We start from the raw sequence: 13,886 nt of genomic DNA, 5'->3' as shown, positions 1-13,886 counted from the left end.
TAATGCAATAAGGCCTATCTATTTCCATTAAATCTATAAAGCAATTAAAAATACTCTTTGGCCAGTGAAAAAGATTGAGAAAGCTTTCTCTGAAATGTATTTTATACTGTTTGACTTATTTATTCAAAAACAAGGCAAGGATAGGCTACTAAATTATTTTTAGCAATGTAATGTGATGCCACATCCGTATCTCATATTTTCCTAATGTCTTGTACCGTTAAACATGTGGATGAATATGCATATGCAAAAGTATACAGATGAGGATATGCATAGTAAAACTAGGCGTTGTAAGCTCATTTATAGTTATTTAAACTAAGGCGGAGCTAAAGACCCGGGGAAAATCTGGTGGAACTAGAGACCACGGCTGATCAGGCGAAACTGTAACACAGAGCACAGAGGGGTTAGGGTTGGCCTCAGGGGCCGTGTCAAAACCGTCTGGGAGCTCAAGGGTGTCCTCCATAGTCATAACGGGACCAGAAGGGTTTTCTGGGTCGACCTCTGTGGTCATTTCAGGGCACACAGAAAGTTCATGAACAACCTCTGTGGTCATGTCAGGGCATACAGGCAGTTCAAGCACGACCTCTGTGGTCATATCTGGGCAGACAGAGGGTTCGCTGGCAACCTCTGTGGTCACATCAGGGCAGACAGAGAGTTTGTGAGCAGACGCCGTCACCCCTCACCAGAGCGGCAAAACTAGCTCTGGTGCCACCGCCTCAAGAGAAGCTGAAACATATGTGACCCAGACACACAAAATGACCATCCCCATAACGGGGAGTGCAATTGACAGTGGAAGAACTTCTGAGACCCCCAGACTCTATACCACCACAGAGATGCCGGCTGCTTGCATCGACATTAGCGGTGTGTCCTCCAAACTGGAAACCAGTCTCAAACGCCTAGGGACTGCCTTGGTAGCTTCAGATGACGGCTGAAGACTCTGGCGTGGCGCTCATGATGACTGGAGACTCTGGTGTGGCGGCCATGATGACTGGAGACTCTGGTGCGGTGACCATGATGACTGGAGACTCTGGTGCGGTGACCATGACGGCTGGAGACTCTGGTGTGGTTACCATGATGACTGGAGACTCTGGTGTGGCGGCCATGATGACTGGAGACTCTGGTGTGGCGGCCATGACGGCTGGAGACTCTGGTGCGGCGGCCATGATGACTGGAGACTCGGGTGTGGCGGCCATGACGGCTGGAGACTCGGGTGTGGTTACCATGACGGTTGGAGACTCTGGTGTAGCGACCATGACGGCTGGAGACTCTGGTGCGGCGGCCATGATGACTGGAGACTCTGGTGTGGCGGCCATGCTAACTGGAGACTCTGGTGCGGTGACCATGATGACTGGAGACTCTGGTGCGGTGACCATGATGACTGGAGACTCTGGTGCGGTGGCCATGACGGCTGGAGACTCTGGTGGGGTTACCATGACGGCTGGAGACTCTAGTGGGGTTACCATGACGGCTGGAGACTCTGGTGCGGCGACCATGATGGCTGGAGACTCTGGTGCGGCGGCCATGCTAACTGGAGACTCTGGTGCGGTGACCATGATGACTGGAGACTCTGGTGCGGTGACCATGATGACTGGAGACTCTGGTGCGGTGGCCATGACGGCTGGAGACTCTGTTGTGGTTACCATGACGGTTGGAGACTCTGGTGCGGCGACCATGACGGCTGGAGACTCTGGTGCGGCGGCCATGATGACTGGAGACTCTGGTGCGGTGGCCATGCTAACTGGAGACTCTGGTGCGGTGGCCATGACGGCTGGAGACTCTGGTGTGGTTACCATGACGGCTGGAGACTCTGGTGCAGCGACCATGACGGCTGGAGACTCTGGTGCGGCGGCCATGATGACTGGAGACTCTGGTGTGGGGACCATGAAGGCTGGAGACTCTGGTGTGGGGACCATGACGACTGGAGACTCTGGTGTGGGGACCATGACGGCTGGAGACTCTGGTGTGGGGACCATGAAGGCTGGAGACTCTGGTGCAGCGACCATGATGACTGGAGACTCTGGTGCTGTGACCATGATGACTGGAGACTCTGGTGTGGGGACCATGACGGCTGGAGACTCTGGTGCGGCAGCCAAGATGACTGGAGACTCTGGTGCTGTGACCATGACGGCTGGAGACTCTGGTGCGGCGACCATGACGGCTGGAGACTCTGGTGCGGCAGCCATGCTAACTGGAGACTCTGGTGCGGTGACCATGCTAACTGGAGACTCTGGTGCGGTGACCATGATGACTGGAGACTCTGGTGCGGTGACCATGATGACTGGAGACTCTGGTGTGGTTACCATGATGACTGGAGACTCTGGTGCGGTGACGATGATGGCTGGAGACTCTTGTGTGGCGGCCATGATGACTGGAGACTCTGGTGTGGCGGCCATGATGACTGGAGACTCTGGTGTGGCGGCCATGATGACTGGAGACTCTGGTGCGGCGACCATGCTGACTGGAGACTCTGGTGCGGTGACCATGATGACTGGAGACTCTGGTGCGGTGACCATGATGACTGGAGACTCTGGTGTGGCGGCCATGATGACTGGAGACTCTGGTGCGGTGACCATGCTGACTGGAGACTCTGGTGCGGTGACCATGATGACTGGAGACTCTGGTGCGGTGGCCATGACGGCTGGAGACTCTGGTGTGGTTGCCATGATGACTGGAGACTCTGGTGTGGCGGCCATGACGGCTGGAGACTCTGGTGTGGCGACCATGGCGGCTGGAGACTCTGGTGCGGTGACCATGATGGCTGGAGACTCTTGTGTGGCGGCCATGGCGGCTAGAGACTCTGGCGTGGCGGCCATGACGGCCGGAGACTCTGGTGTGGTTACCATGATGACTGGAGACTCTGGTGTGGCGGCCATGACGGCTGGAGACTCTGGTGTGGGGACCATGACGGCTGGAGACTCTGGTGCGGCGACCATGACGGCTGGAGACTCTGGTGCGGCGGCCAAGATGACTGGAGACTCTGGTGCTGTGACCATGACGGCTGGAGACTCTGGTGCGGCGACCATGACGGCTGGAGACTCTGGTGCGGCGGCCAAGATGACTGGAGACTCTGGTGCGGTGACCATGATGACTGGAGACTCTGGTGCGGTGACCATGATGACTGGAGACTCTGGTGCGGTGACCATGATGACTGTAGACTCTGGTGTGGTTACCATGATGACTGGAGACTCTGGTGTGGCGGCCATGACGGCTGGAGACTCTGGTGTGGCGACCATGGCGGCTGGAGACTCTGGTGCGGTGACGATGATGGCTGGAGACTCTTGTGTGGCGGCCGGCCATGACGACTGGAGACTCTGGTGCTGTGACCATGACGGCTGGAGACTCTGGTGCGGCGACCATGACGGCTGGAGACTCTGGTGCGGCAGCCATGCTAACTGGAGACTCTGGTGTGGTGACCATGATGACTGGAGACTCTGGTGTGGTTACCATGATGACTGGAGACTCTGGTGTGGCGGCCATGACGGCTGGAGACTCTGGTGCGGTGACGATGATGGCTGGAGACTCTTGTGTGGCGGCCATGACGGCTAGAGACTCTGGCATGGCGGCCATGATGGCTGGAGACTCTGGTGCGGCGGCCATGATGACTGGAGACTCTGGTGTGGCGGCCAAGATGACTGGAGACTCTGGTGCTGTGACCATGACGGCTGGAGACTCTGGTGCGGCGACCATGACGGCTGGAGACTCTGGTGCGGCAGCCATGCTAACTGGAGACTCTGGTGCGGTGACCATGATGACTGGAGACTCTGGTGCGGTGACCATGATGACTGGAGACTCTGGTGTGGTTACCATGATGACTGGAGACTCTGGTGTGGCGGCCATGACGGCTGGAGACTCTGGTGTGGCGACCATGGCGGCTGGAGACTCTGGTGCGGTGACGATGATGGCTGGAGACTCTTGTGTGGCGGCCATGACGGCTAGAGACTCTGGCGTGGCGGCCATGATGACTGGAGACTCTGGTGCGGTGACCATGATGACTGGAGACTCTGGTGCGGTGACCATGATGACTGGAGACTCTGGTGCGGTGACCATGATGACTGGAGACTCTGGTGCGGTGGCCATGACGGCTGGAGACTCTGGTGTGGTTACCATGATGACTGGAGACTCTGGTGTGGCGGCCATGATGGCTGGAGACTCTGGTGTGTCGACCATGGCGGCTGGAGACTCTGGTGCGGTGACCATGATGGCTGGAGACTCTTGTGTGGCGGCCATGACGGCTAGAGACTCTGGCGTGGCGGCCATGATGGCTGGAGACTCTGGTGTGGTTACCATGGCGGCTGGAGACTCTGGTGCGGTGACCATGATGACTGGAGACTCTGGTGCGGTGGCCATGAATGCCGGAGACTCTGGTGTGGTTACCATGATGACTGGAGACTCTGGTGTGGCGGCCATGACGGCTGGAGACTCTGGTGTGGCGACCATGACGGCTGGAGACTCTGGTGCGGTGACCATGACGGCTGGAGACTCTTGTGTGGCGGCCATGATGGCTGGAGACTCTGGTGTGGTTACCATGGCGGCTGGAGACTCTGGTGCGGTGACCATGACGGCTAGAGACTCTGGTGTGGTTACCATGACGGCTAGAGACTCTGGCATGGCGGCCATGACGGTTGGAGACTCTGGTGTGGCGACCATGGCGGCTGGAGACTCTGGTGCGGTGACCATGATGGCTGGAGACTCTTGTGTGGCGGCCATGACGGCTAGAGACTCTGGCGTGGCGGCCATGATGGCTGGAGACTCTGGTGCGGTGACCATGACAGTTAGAGACTCTGGCATGGCGGCCATGATGGCTGGAGACTCTGGTGTGGTTACCATGGCGGCTGGAGACTCTGGTGTGGCGACCATGGCGGCTGGAGACTCTGGTGTGGCGACCATGGCGGCTGGAGACTCTGGTGTGGTTACCATGACGGCTGGAGACTCTTGTGTGGCGGCCATGATGGCTGGAGACTCTGGTGTGGTTACCATGGCGGCTGGAGACTCTGGTGTGGTTACCATGGCGGCTGGAGACTCTGGTGTGGTTACCATGGCGGCTGGAGACTCTGGTGTGGTTACCATGACGGCTGGAGACTCTTGTGTGGCGGCCATGATGGCTGGAGACTCTGGTGTGGTTACCATGGCGGCTGGAGACTCTGGTGCGGTGACCATGACGGCTAGAGACTCTGGCGTGGCGGCCATGATGGCTGGAGACTTTGGCGTGGCAGCCATGATGGCTGGAGACTCTGGTGCGATGACCATGTTATGAAGTGGCTCTGCTGTTGGGACCACCGGTCTGGAAGGTGCTGAAAGCACAGTACTAATGACCATCAGAACTGGACATGCTGGAAACTGTGGTGGTCCAAGCTCTGTTGTTGATGCATACTGCTGATTTTACAGGTTTGTTTAATCCATGACTATAGAAGTCTTTCAAAACAGCATTCTTCCAGTTTAAACAGTTGGCTAGAGCACAGAATTGAGCGGTGTATTCCTCAATGGTACAAATACCTTTTCGAAGGAACAAAATTTTCTCTGCTGGATCAATTTGTGGCAAAGTCTTGAAGTCTCTGTCATGAACGAAACACAAAGTTGAGGATCCAAACACAGACGTTTATTAAAGGGTAATTAAAACAGTCCAAACAATGACAGAGTCCAAGGCACAGGAAAACGGAGAAATCAAGGACAACGGGCAGAAGATCAAAACCAAGACAGGAAACCAGGATACAAAGGCAATGCAATACAGACACATACAAGACTTTGCATCAAATGACTGAATTAACCAGACTTATATAGGTAGAGTTGACAAGGTAAATGATACACAGCTGATAGCAATCAGGGCTGATGAGTCTGGGCAGCGATATCTGGGAAATGTAGTCCATAATAGAATGACAATGAATAAGAGGGGAGTGTCCTCTGGTGGACATCCAGTAACAATTGTATGTTTTATACACAGTGAAAACAGCATTTATTTGACCGAACTCTAGGTCTATATAGCGGTGAATGTATGCAATAGTGCTGCTATGTTTATAGGGTTGTCAACGAAAGAGACATTCTGAATTTATGGTGCGTTCTATTTTTTGGGTTTCAGTGAAAGATAAAGAGGAGGGTCAGGTGGATGCTGGGCCCCGAACAAAAGATGAAGCGTTTGGAGAGTACAGGTAAGCGCAGTTAGCCGATTATGTCACATTATAGTGTCAATAATTCTCTCTGTTCATAAGTCTCTCTGCTTTCATGCTTGCGCACATAGATCTCTGGAGAGGTAAGAACATTCACTGACTCCGTCAAACATGTACACTGACTGTTTCCTGCTGGACTGTAACCGAAACCTCTGGTCTGTCTCTCCATCAGTGATAATGAGAAGTGCTCCATCGGTCAGCCGTCTGTCTGCGAGAGCAAACGCAGCAGTAAAGACAGTCTAGCCGACTACGGAGACAGTGTTGACATCCAGTTCAACGAGGACGGCTCCTTCATTGGCGAGTACAGCGGACGCAGGGATCCACACACTCACGTCGGGCACGACAGCTCGGGCGCCACGTCTCCCATCAATCCCAACATGCCTCCACCCAGCATCAGTTTCCCCACTTCTGTGACAGGAATTCTGGGGCCAAATTAACACATGCATGTCCCTGACCATTTGAATGAGAGGCACTGATGGTATTAGACAGGATATTACTATATGACGTGAGAAACATCATCCATAAACACCACCGGCTTCACACTCACATAACGACACACATGCATCCGACAGACGCCAATAAAGTGCAGGACAATTGCTTATAACATTCCATCCAAGCACTGAAAACTGTTTACAATGCTCACCTTGCTTCTTCCCAGTTTACAGCAAGTGATGTTTGAACTGGAAGGTGTTCCACTAAGTTCTCTTGCTGAACTCCGGTAGAATAAGGTGTGATAGACTACAGACGCAGCCAGGGGAAACGGCCATTCGAGAGTTCAGGACAGATTTTGGCCTTGTTCACATGGCGCACAAATGCAACTTGTTTTGAAAATTATATCTGTAGGAGTGACTGCCAGCACTGTCTTTTTCTGAATCTGATTGTTTATAAAGCATAGTCAATATTTGCTGTATCTACAGTGCATTGGTTGCTGTAGGAAGTAACGTAATAACATAGTAGATGTCAGCACTATGGCTTCTACTGTACAACAAAAAAGATAATGTTGACAGGACACTCTGATACATGAGACACAGCTCACTTTTTAGTGAAAGAGTAACACAACTAACAAATGCAATGAAATTGAACTGACAGTTCGGGCTAAGATTTGAATTGGCTTTGTAAAAACGACTGTTCAGTTTCTCACTGTTCGAGCTAAAGACTTGAGCCGAGCAGATTTTTGCTGCGTCTCTGAACAATGCCTTATGTAGAAAACATCAGCTAGAATCACTGCGATGTTCCTGTGCAATCACAGGTAACAGTTTGAAAAGAGAAAATCCTTTCACATTTCATTATCATTTGAAGGCATACTTTCCCCATTTGCGTTTAAAAAATGGTACAATTGGTTTTAGTATTTTTTGGTTGTATTCATATGCATGTTCTTATTTTTTTTATATGAAATACATGTATATACATCATATATTTTATTTCATAGAGGCTAATATATTTTGATTTATACATATCATCATATTATTTATTTATTTATTTATAATTTTTTTCTTTACACATTACGTGTAATGTTTGTATTTTTAATTTTTTTATTCATGTTTTATAATACAATATGTATGAACAAATATTATCCTACCATGTGTGTCTCTCTGTGTCTTAATAATCAAATTTCAGGGCTTTTAACGTGTATCATTTGTATTGTTGCCCAAGTGTGTTACCCAAGTAAGCTTTTTAAATAATGGTGTTTTTGATGCAATTTATTAAGTTAAATCCCTTTGAAGTACATACAGCCGCTGCACTAAAGCCAAATTTTGTGATTTTGACACTAACATATATTTTTTAACTTTCTTTTTTTCAACTAGAATTGATATCCTGCAGCATATAACAGCATGAGATGTAGTGCTAGGCTAGATGATGTAGTGTGAGGCTGTGTCTGCTGTTCTCCTGTAACGCTGAGGCTAAACCCCGTCGTGTTGCCTTACAGAGTTTGATAACTCCCGTTCTTGAGTGTCTGTCATCAGTCCATCAGCTTGCAAATAATAACACTCAAGCAGTGCAAATGATGTACAGTAAATTATTACTAACAATAACAGTCATACAATATAATCTATCACACATTTGTCATCAGTTGTTCTTTCTAGTGTGGGCATTCTTTGAAATAAATGTAGTCAGGCTGTTCCTGTCTGTATCTAGTGTTTTAAAGGAAATGGCCTGAGGGCAGTGACTTCGGCTTATGATAAATAGACACAAACTGATGTAGAAAAGAACATATTGATGGTTCTTATTCTGAATGTAAGTAATCTTTTACAATTATTATTTGGTATGTTTTCACCTTTACTATCTTTATTATTGTCATATTTATAACATATCCATGGTCTCATGCTCAATTATAGATTTAGCGTTTAGAGCACTGATTTCATAGTGTTTTATTGATATCATTCTGGAGCGTTTGCTGGCTCTATCCAAAGAGCAAAAACACCTTCAGACAGTGATTATGGCTTTGAGTTCACTACTTAATAACATTATTTGTTTTATATAACATATGCCACTCATAAACCATCCTGAATTGTACCGATCAAAGTCATGCTGCGACCGCCTGGTTAAAATCAGAATATTAGGAATATTTACAACAAATGTATGTAGCCTGTGTACGCATTAAAATCTATTTTCCTACGAAAAGAACTTGAGTAAAACGGGTGGAAGTGCAGTGCATGGCTTTATTAGAAAAGAGCTCAAGTGAACCCACACAGTGAGCACGTCACCATCCTTCCCAGCTTTATGGGATATCTTGATAATGTATGTAACCTTCTCTTACCTCTGCCTTCTATTTTTAAATCTAAGCACTAAATGACAATAAAAAGGTAGTCAGTGTGGTATTTCAAACAATAACTGCCTCTATGAGTAATAACTGAACTCTGGTGAGAGATAAGTCATGATGGACTATATCTGTAATGTTGCGGGAATACAAGTCAAGTATGGAGCTTGTCAGCGATGCTTCTTTAGCCCCTGTGCTGTATCTAAAAATACAATAAAATAAAATGACATGATGATTATGCAGAAAATAATGTGTAACATGTTTTACTTGTACAATATTCATTTAATTGAATTGACTGGATATGGCTTCATATTTCTTGCACATACATTCCACATTATTAATTGCAGCTAAATATTAGCCACAAGCCTAAAATTGACTGCACTTTTTAATTTGTCATTAATTCATTTATGATCAAAAATAATTGTGCAACCTCAAGAGCATGAAATACAATAAGAGCTGTGTAATGAGCAGTGCGAGGCCAAGAGCAGTGGGAACGGAGCGAGCTTAATGAACTATGAGTCACACCAGTCTCGAGTCCCACAGAGGAGCTCCGGAAGGATAAAAGGAGGATTTACAACAGTGGAAGACGAGAGAGGACCAGGCCTGGGACTTTTAAGTTTATGTGTGGCAGTTGTCCTTGAGGGGCTGCCACTTACTTTTGTTTTGTTGTTTATGTTTATTTTGTCATTAAAGTTACGTTCATCGTTTGCTTGAATTGGGAACATCATTACATTGGTGCCAAAACTGGGGAGGGCTGTTAAAGGGCCCTCGGCACTGCAGAAAATGTATGGTGCATTTGAGTATGGGTTGAGCAGAGTCTGCCGGCCACCGGCCCACTGACCTGCGAAGGCTGTTACATCCTGACATTTATATGCTCCAGGAAGTCTGACATTTTTGATTTTGTGAAAAGTGCATGCGGTGAACTTTCAAATACTCCTATTTGGGGATTCATGTAATTGTCATTAAATTGTTCAACGTTTTGCCAAGACATTTTAGATGTGATATATATTTTTTTGAATATTGGTTTTGCTATGGTGAGGCAATAAATATATGGCAGAAAAATGGTGCATTGATTGATTTAGATCAATTTTGAGTTGTATGTTTTGTAATCTCTACACACAGGTTTTGGGAGATTCAACTCAGAGTGTCAGAACAAACGATTCACCAGGCAGGAGTGCAGGGAAGGCAGAACTTCATTTTCTTTATTCTTAATAAGGTGTGGGAGAGGGAAAAAACTGTAAACTGAGGTATTACTTCCTTCTTGAGTTGGCCCTTGTTGCATCAAATCACTCCGTCTGGAAGGAAGGCAAAGGAGATGAAGAATATCCCAAAAATATCCCCCCAATTTTTCAATGTCTCATTTGACAGCAAGACATTCTTCTCAAGGAGTAGCAACTTACGGTTAACATACATGACCGGGTGCTCCATACCATCATGCACCTGGGACAGCATTGCTCCAATCCCTACTTTTGCTCTCCTTCTTTGGTCCACTTCACCTGGTTTGGGTGGTACTTGCAGGTCAGTTCGTTTAGGGGGGCTGCTTTTGTGACAAAGCTAGGGATGAATGTTTGGGTAGTAACCAAAGGTGCTCACCCGTTTCTTGGTTTGTGGCTGGGGCCAGGTGAGTATGGACAAAGGTTTCACATTTCCTCTCCCAAAGGTGTACCCCAGATAGTTGGCCTCTTCTTGAGCCTCTGAACACTTACTTGGGTTTGCTGTTAGACTCGCTGCCCTTAATGCCTGTAAAACAGCCTCTAGATGGTGATGTTCTTCCCAACTCCTGCTGTGGACAACAATGCGCTAGCATATTGTTGGTGGGGGCAGAGAACTCTATCCATGAGTCTTTGAAATGTTGCGGGAGCCCCGTGGACTCCAAAGGGAAGAACCCAGCATTGCAAGGCAATCAGGAGAGGAGAAGGCTGTCTTCGGTTTGGCTTGAGAGGTTAGAGGCACTTGCCAGCATCCTTTGGTCAGGTCAAGGGTCGTGATGAAGTGTGCAGGACCCAACTGCTCAATTAGCTTATCTATTCTTGGCATAGGCTAAGTCTCGAACTGGGAAATTAGAATTGTGTGCTCCCTTCTGGTTTTGGTACTAGGACAATGGGGCTTAACCACGCACTTTGGGACTCCTCTATAACTCCTAAATCCAGCATTTTCTTTACCTCCTCCCAGATGGCTTCCCTTTTAGCTTCTAGAATCTTGTAAGGTTAAAGTCTGAAAATCTTCCCAGGTTCTGTTATTATATTATAGGTTATAAGATGGGTCTGTCCAGGGAGATCAGAGAAGACGTTGCGGTTTTGCCATAAAAGCTCTCGTAACTCCTACCTCTGCATAGGGGAGAGTTGATTACCCATCCTCACCTTGGGGGTTACGGGGAGAGGTGGGAGGGGTGATAGGTTAATGCCATGGTCTCAAGAGGTTTATGTGGTAGATTTGCTGGCCCTTCCTGCGGCTGGGTTGGCACACTCTGTAGTTGACTGGGCCTGTCCACTCTACAATTTCATAGGATCCAAGCCACCTGGCCAGAAATTTGCATTCATTGGATGGGATTAAGACTAATACCTTCTCACCAGGGTGAAACTCTCGAATCTTTGTCCCTCTGTTTTATACCCTGGCCTGCTTTGTTTGGCCTGATCCTTGCCATTCGGTCGTGCATCTGTTCTATATGTTCAATGATGGTGTGATGTCGTGACAGCTGCTGTTCCCAACTTTCCTTGGTGAGGTCCAGCATCCCTCGAGGTCATTGTCCATTGAGGAGCTTGAAGCGTGAGAAACCGGTGAATCTCTGTGGGACTTCTCGAACAGAGAACAAGACATAAGGTAACAGATAATCCCATTTTTATCAATGTCAATAACTTTCTTCAGCATTTGTTTAATGGTTTTGTTAAACCTCTCCACAAGCCCATCAGTCTAGGGGTGGAATATGGAGGTTATGAGTTGCTTCACCTTCAGTTGTTGGCAGGTCTCTTTCATCACCATAGACATGAAACACGAGCCTTGGTCCGTAAGGATTTCGTCAGCTATCCCCACCCAGCTGAAGAGTTGGACCAGTTTTCTTGCCACCGCTTTTGAGGTGGCTGATCAGAGAGGTGTTGCTCCTGGGAATCGGGTGGCATATTCGAGGAGGACAAGAATGTACCTGTGTTACCTTGAGGCTGTGGAGCTGACACTCCAAACAGTGGCGACAATAATCTTGCACTCCTTCTGGGTCTTCTTAAGGCAGTAAAAGTGGGGTCGGAGCAACCTTCCCTACCTCTATTATCGTTGAGGGGCTCCTCTGGGCTGGTTTTGTCTGCACCAGTGGTCTCTTCAGGGATTAGAGAAGGGCAGTGGTTGGATGGACGGTCTCTCCGTCTGCATCGAGTAGGTCTCTTCCCCTATCCAATTCGGTCTGTCCAGTAGGCGGCAAATGCCTTGCAGTCTCGGCCGATGAGGACAGGGACTGGCAAGTGCTCCAAAATCCCTGCTTGTACTTGCTACTGCCCCTTGGGGTTGACCATGCAAACTCTGATCGGACTAGTGTCATCATACTCCCTGAGTCTATAAGAGCTTCTGTGTCCCTGTCCCCAGTCTTAACAGGGAACCTAGGAGCGGCTACCCCCTCGTGGGCCCAGCGGTGATAAGGAAAGGGCATGGGAATCTTGAAGATTCTGGGGCACTGGTCATGGGCATGAGTTCTTCTCTATCTGGGCAGTCCTGGGCCAGGTGTCCCTTGCTCCCACAGGTGAAGCATCTGAATGCATCAGGACTCCGCAGCGGCCTCTCATCTTTTCAGTTTCCTTGGACTTTCAGGGCTCTTGCTTGGGGTGCCTTGGGGACCTTTTTAGGGGGATCTCGCTCTTGCCTCGGCTTCCCAAAGCTGACTTTGTTTACTTAAGGCTTCAACAAGCTTACGGTCACCTGCTGATTTTCTAGAAGAGCAATTAGGGCATCTACGTTTTTTGGTCCTTGTTGAGCCACATACTTTTTGGCATCTGCAGACAGGCCACGTACACATCGGTCAATCACCACTCTCTCTACAGCAGGTGACCCGTCTCCTACCTCTAGCCAGCTCCTCATCATCCGACTTAATGTGGTTCCTTTGGCCCATGCTGGAAGTGTTGCATGGTATTCCCAGCAATGGACTCGCTGGGCCTTGGCAGGTAGGCTATGCCCATATTGGGTGAGGACTGCTCTCTTGACCAATTCATAATTGGTTGCCTCATGGATGGTGAGATCACGGCAGGCGGATCACTGGAGGTGTCTTTGCTGCTCTGTGGGGGACCGTAATTCCTTCTGGCCACCACAGATTGGTCACAGGGGCCGATTACATGGATATGACTATTGTGAGTCATGAGGAAGTGACATAATTTGAATTTGAAATATGATATTTACATTATATGTATCCTTATATTTACCCAAATTGCTTCAGACTTATGAATAATGTCAGAATAATGTTGAGACATGGCTGATGTAAATTATTAATGATATCTTAACCCTCTGGGGTCTGAGGTGTTTTCTGGGCCCTGGAGGTGTTCTGACATGCTCTGACATTTGTGCTTATTTCTGTTACTTGTGACATTTTCATGGCTAAAGTCTGATTACACTGTATTCAGCACAAACTCTGCTACAGTAATATGTCAGCAGCATGTATGTATAAGTTTGTAGTTTTGAGATAATGACGTTTATGCGTGGTTTGTGAAAAAACAAAAAAAAATGTCACTGAAATAAGGTCATGAAACCCATACTGATTATTTCTTCACAAGACTTTGTATCACGTAGCCTAGAATATTTGCTTCAAAACTATGTGAAAATCATCCTGTGTACTCATTCAGATAAAACAATATATTGATTTAAAATTTGTAAGACATGTTTTGTGTAAGAAAGCTTTATGCGAGGAGGCAATCATATAAATGAATATATATTTCACACCTGAGAAAGACAAAGACCCTCCCATAATGGCCCTATCAGGGGCTATCAGGCCCTATCAT

At 48.1% G+C, this 13,886-nt stretch overlaps 1 protein-coding gene across 2 annotated transcripts in view; it reads left to right on the top strand.

Moving 5' to 3' along the window:
* l1camb (L1 cell adhesion molecule, paralog b) overlaps positions 1-8,277 on the top strand; it is a 103,591-nt gene extending 95,314 nt beyond the window's left edge. For both annotated transcript variants that reach the window (XM_084098965.1, XM_084098964.1), the window contains 2 exons: positions 6,071-6,140; positions 6,331-8,277. In XM_084098965.1, the coding sequence (XP_083955091.1) occupies positions 6,071-6,140; positions 6,331-6,595 (335 nt within the window). In that variant the 3' untranslated portion in view covers positions 6,596-8,277. The remainder of the gene's footprint in view (positions 1-6,070; positions 6,141-6,330) is intronic.
* Positions 8,278-13,886: the final 5,609 nt, after the last annotated feature.

The sequence above is a fragment of the Abramis brama genome (genome assembly GCF_963993115.1).
Source record: "Abramis brama genome assembly, chromosome: 22".
NCBI lineage: Eukaryota > Metazoa > Chordata > Actinopteri > Cypriniformes > Leuciscidae > Abramis > Abramis brama.
Note: the sequence above shows the minus strand (reverse complement) of the source record. Positions and strands in the feature narration are given on the sequence as shown.